We start from the raw sequence: 5,587 nt of genomic DNA on the forward strand, positions 1-5,587 counted from the left end.
ACGGAAGCGTAATAAACTAGTGTATATGGAGAAAAAAATCACATAAAATTAGTTCAGTGACGCTTCCGTAGCTGTATCTACGGAATAGTTTAGCGCCACATTATTCCGTTGATGCATCTACGGAAGTGTCTGATATAGTTTGAACCAGCATGATCACTCCCCTCATTATTTCATTTCTTCAAACTTTTCATAAGGCAAGTGTATAATCAACGGTACCGCAATAATAAGGCGAGTTGGGGAAATAGGAGCGAGATGCAACAATTGTTGAAAATGTTGGATGATAACAAATATCTGTTGCGGTACAGATATTTTTTGGAGTCCTCGGGATTCGATAAATTTATTTAACACTTTATCGATAGTGCTCCTTCTCGATTCTACCTACATGACCAACAAGTATCGACACTCATTATTTGAGATGGTCGGTGTTTATTCACCGAGAAGACATTTGTCGTTGGTTTTGCTTGTTTGGAGTGTGAAAAAGAAGATAATTTTAGGGGGCATTGGAGGTGTGTCGCTCACTTTTGAAGAAACAAGTCGGAATGCGTAAGGAGATTGTTACAGACTACGACCCCGCTTTGATGAATGCGATAGCAACAATATTTCCTTCTTTTGATGCATTACTTTGTCGATATCACATATCATGTAATGTGAGAAGGTTAAACCCGTTGTGGGACGAAACAAGTAGCGACCGAAGGTGGGAAAACGGTGAAACTTGCTGCTTACTGTCTTCTGTTCAGCCAAAAAACTAACAGGTAAACTTCTGTAGATGCATCTACGGAAGGGTGTTTACATAGAAAATTATGGGTGTTTACCGTAGATGCATCTACAAAACGGAGAAATCTATGGCCCTTCCGTTGATATATCTATGGAACGTTCTGTGACAGAGATTGTGTGGTCCATAGTCTCCAAAGGCCTCTATAAATTTGGGTTTTCTAGGTTTGCGTTACACAGAAACACATACACAAACCCCAAACACAAACACAAAAATGTCTCGCATAAGGCTAGAATCATGGCAGCGAACATCATCCAAGCGTCCCGATCCTGAATCGGAATATCACATAAGGGAAGGGCATGTCATTTTCTTTCCCGTCAAACCCTCCGTGCCGGTTAAGTTTTGGAATATTCATTCCTTCGACCAACTCAAGAGGACTATCATGTCTTTTTTAGAGGGGGATTACAAATCCGGCGAAGTCATCAGAAGGATCCAAAGACTTAAAACAATGACCTCTTCTATGACCGGAGAAAAGAAACGTTGGTGGGATAAAGTGAAATTTGACATGGATTGCATTCAAATGATGCATGGATCAGATATCATTGTTTTAATCGTTGTAATTTCTTAGATCTCTTAGTTTTTTTAATTTTTTGTTGGAAATTTCGTGGTAATGCCGATTAATCAATGAATCAATGCATAGGTCTTTTATGGTTAAAAATGATGTTGTTCTGGTTTTCTAAGTCTGGGCTGATTCGGTAGATGCATCTACGGAAGTCTTCTGTAAGTGCATCTACGAACAAAACAACGTTAAACAAAAAAATGAGTGCTTCAGGAGATGCATCTACGGAAAACACGACGACAATTTTGTCAATTCGATGATACGTGAGAGATGCATGGGATGAGTTAGGGAATTCTCTTAATTTGTTGGAATTTATCTTGTAGCAAAAAGTTTGTGAGACTATTTGTGTTTGAGAAGTTATAAAATCAACTAATGATATTAGTCAAAAAGTGCTTTCAGCTTAATTTTACCAATTCTTCAAAATAATTAAACTTTATTTTTGCATGTTTATTCAAAGATTAAAATATAACACAATATTAATAAAATTATTTATATTTATTTAAATAATTCACTCTAGCAAACTTTTAAGAATTTAATGACATATATAATAGTCTTGTTTAATTAAATAAACTTTTTTAAAGCCTACACCATTTTCTATTTTAAAACTCATGATAGATTCATGCAAGTATTCATGGATACAAATTCTATTGCCATATCTGTAATGATCTAATTAGAGGTGATGGTTCAACTCTAAAATCATTTTTTCTCTCTCTCTCTGACAATGTGGTCTTCATGCTACATACCCGCCCCGCCAAAGCCCGCCGCTCGCCAAAACCCGCTCCTCCTCCAAAACTCACTCTTTTTTTAGTTAATTCTAGTAATTGCAATTCTTGATGGTTTATTTTATACATTTATTTATAAATATATGTAATATTTTTTAGAATAAATTTGTTAAAAAATTACTTTTATAAAAAATTGTTTAATTAAAAGGTAAAAAAAACATATTAATCTATTAAAAAAATATAAATAAAAATGGACGGGTAAGCCCGCCGCCTGCCAACTCGCCATCTTGGCGGGGCGGGCATGATTGTGATGCCCATTTTACTTAAGGGCATGCCCGTCCCGCTCGTTTTTTGGCGGACATAAAACGGGGTGGACGGTGGGCGGGGCGGCCGACCCGTTTTGCCACCCCTAGTTTAAAGTATAGTGTCACTATTATAAGTAAATTTTTGTTTATATAATTCATTTGATTGTTAATATATCTCATTAATATAATAAGTAATTTTTAATGTTTGTAATACATTTGACTCTTAATACATCTAATTTATATATGGACTAGATACTTTCACAGACAAATGTACCCCAAAAAAGATAAATCTTACTTATATTAGTGACTGGAGGATATACTGAGAACATACACGTGAGATAGAAATTTCGGATTTGGATCCTCTCATGTTCTTTTGGTCATGCCCCCTCTCCTTTTCCAATCTAATGGTTAAATGTTACACAAAGGAAAGTTTATGGTACAAATAAGAGAGAGAAAAAGATGAATCAATGGATGAGATTGAAGCATGATAGAAACATGAGAGAAAAAGCATGAGAGGATCCAAATCCAGAAATTTCACACTATTTAAAATAAATAAATAATAAACAATAAGAGAAATCATAAATATATGTTTCACTCTCTTAATTTTACTCATTTTTTATTAAAAATAACAAAATCAAAAAAATTTAAAAAATAAAAAGTAAAGTTAAGAGAGATTGGAAAAAGATGAAGAGAAAAATAAAGGACATGATACAAATTTCCAAAGGAATACTTAAATAAGTCCATTTGTAGAGAAAGATTCATCAAATTAACAATCATCAAGATGAAAATTTGGAAAAAGAAACAAACAATATGTCAATTATCATACCCTTAATTGACAAGGTACACATAAGGCTAACTAGGTCAATGATCAACAAATTTTCATGCAAACTTCATATATCCATGGACCATGGATCCTTCAAAAGCTAGATGAAACACACCAAAATACATTATCATCCTAATCACCAAAGTACCATTCACATTACACCCCCTCCACACAAAACTGAATTTTTTTACTTCCAATCTTCATCATGGTAAACAACAAAAACCATTCACTATATAATATATATATATAAAAGGAAAAAGAGAAGGAAAATAACATTCACCTAGCTAGAGGTTACTGATTTAGTGACCCTTTGATGCATGATTCTCCATGGCATACAAATCCATAAACTTAAACAAATAATATAACTCTTTACAAAACCATAGTATATATGAGTATAAATATTGGAAGCAAAATGATGCATAATTAAGAAACTAAATTAAGCCAAAAAAAAGCTTAACTTTTTTTCAAATCACTTCTACTGATAAGTTGAACTAGGTGTGTATATTGCAAGATCAGACCAACCATGGTTCCCATTCCAACAACTTGTATCACCACTTTGCAAACCAAGAAAGATCTCTGATTCACCATTTCTAACATTCGGGTTATGAGTGTGACCCGAATCCGAATTCATAACCGGGTCATGATTCAAATTCTCCCCAAATTCACCCATTTCCACCATTTTTAAACCCGACCCATTTGAATTCAGACCCTCAAAAAGGTTCCCGAACCGCTCAGTTGATGCAAGAAGCGAACTAAAGCTCCCTCCACCAAAACTTGGCTCAACCGGGTCAATACGAATCTGGGTCGGGTCAGAGTCTGGAACAGAAGAGGCTTGAACTGAAGAAATTTGAGCTGAAGAAGCTTGAGCTGAAGAAGTGATTGATGGTGATGGAGAAGATGAAGACGTAGTTGTTGTTGAACGTTTGGGATTTGAAGAACGTTTTGTGACTTTTCGTGTTCCACCACCAACAGGAATGTTCCTCAAAGAACCACCTTTGGTCCAATACCTTTTACAGTTCTTGCAAAAATGGCGTGGCTGTGAGAGGTTGTAGTTGTTGTAGTAACAGAATTTTGTGTTGCTTGATTCACAACGTGGACATTTGAGTTGTTCTTGTTCAGGGAAATTTGGTTTCATGGGTTGAAATGTTGTTGGGTCTTGCATCTTTTTGTGACTAAAAGGTGAGAGCTTGATGTGAAATGTGAAATTAGGGTTTTGAAATTTTTGGTTGATTTTTCAATAAAGTTCAAAGCTTTGGAGGGATTGGAGATTTGTTGTGTGTGGTAAGATCCAAATTGAACTTTTGGGGGAAATGGGTTGCTATTTATGTTGGGTTTTGAAGATGTGGCAAAAAAAAGAAGAACCAAAAGTGATGAGAAAATAACAAGAGGACAAAAACTTGGGTTATGTTTATTAGGACTTATAATAGCTCAATAACTAAAATTTGATGAAAATTTTAGAATTAAGAAGAAATTTGAGAGTTTGATATTGAGAAAGTGTTGGAAGTTTATGGATAAGTGGAAAATTGTGAGAGTTTGATTTTGAGAACATTGAACACAAAAGATGTAACATTTAAGAGAAGATGGGAGAGAGATCTATATAGGATATTTTGGAGGAGGAAGATGAGTTAACTATGACCACAAGTTGAGTCTTCAAATAGAATCACAATACTCTGTTTTCTCTTTGATTTAGAGTATTCACACTAGAAGGATTGAATGGCATATCTAAAATAAGTTCTATTTTTTAAAAATTAAATTCATTTAAAATAAAGAATGTGCTTTTAGAAATAAAATGAATTTTTAAACATATTTTAATATTTTTTTCTCTAATTTTCTTCAAGATTTTTTAAACATAAATATTACAAGCAAGATTTTTTATTGTAATATTTTTCTAACTTTTACCAACATTTATAGAAATTTGTTGTAAAAAATTTGTAAAAAAATGTGTTTATTTTAATGCATGTGATTTTTTGTGAGAGCTTTGCATTACAATATTACTGATATAAAAAAATAAAATTTTATAATTAAAAATTTAGCTAATGATTAAAAACATTTTTTTATAAATTTATGATAATTTTATATTTTTAAGTCTTTAAGCTAATTTTAAAACATACATAGTTTGAAATTATATTTAAATATTTTAAAATATATATAATTGAATATAAATCTAATTTTATCATTTTAACATTTTATTATATAATAAAATAAAATTGATACTATATCATACTAAAATAAAAATAAATAATAAAATTTAAATATTTTGATTAAATCATCTTTATATCATTTCAAACAATAAAGCATAAATTATTTTATTGTATTCTTTTTTATTTTTTCTCATCAATTTAAATATAGTACTAGTATAATGGAAGAGTTCACTCATAAAAAAAATCAACACTTTATGCTATAATA

The 5,587-nt window shown here is 32.2% G+C and overlaps 1 protein-coding gene across 1 annotated transcript; it reads right to left on the reverse strand.

The window, feature by feature from the left end:
• Positions 1–3,101: 3,101 nt before the first annotated feature.
• On the reverse strand, positions 3,102–4,812 carry LOC131623311 (dof zinc finger protein DOF1.7-like). Its single transcript, XM_058894313.1, has one exon. It carries the CDS (start codon positions 4,341–4,343, stop codon positions 3,657–3,659), a length of 687 nt encoding a protein of 228 aa, XP_058750296.1. The 5' UTR covers positions 4,344–4,812; the 3' UTR covers positions 3,102–3,656.
• Between the last annotated feature and the right edge of the window lie 775 nt (positions 4,813–5,587).

The sequence above is a fragment of the Vicia villosa genome, unplaced genomic scaffold (assembly GCF_029867415.1).
Source record: "Vicia villosa cultivar HV-30 ecotype Madison, WI unplaced genomic scaffold, Vvil1.0 ctg.000060F_1_1, whole genome shotgun sequence".
In the NCBI taxonomy this organism is placed as follows: Eukaryota; Viridiplantae; Streptophyta; class Magnoliopsida; order Fabales; family Fabaceae; genus Vicia; species Vicia villosa.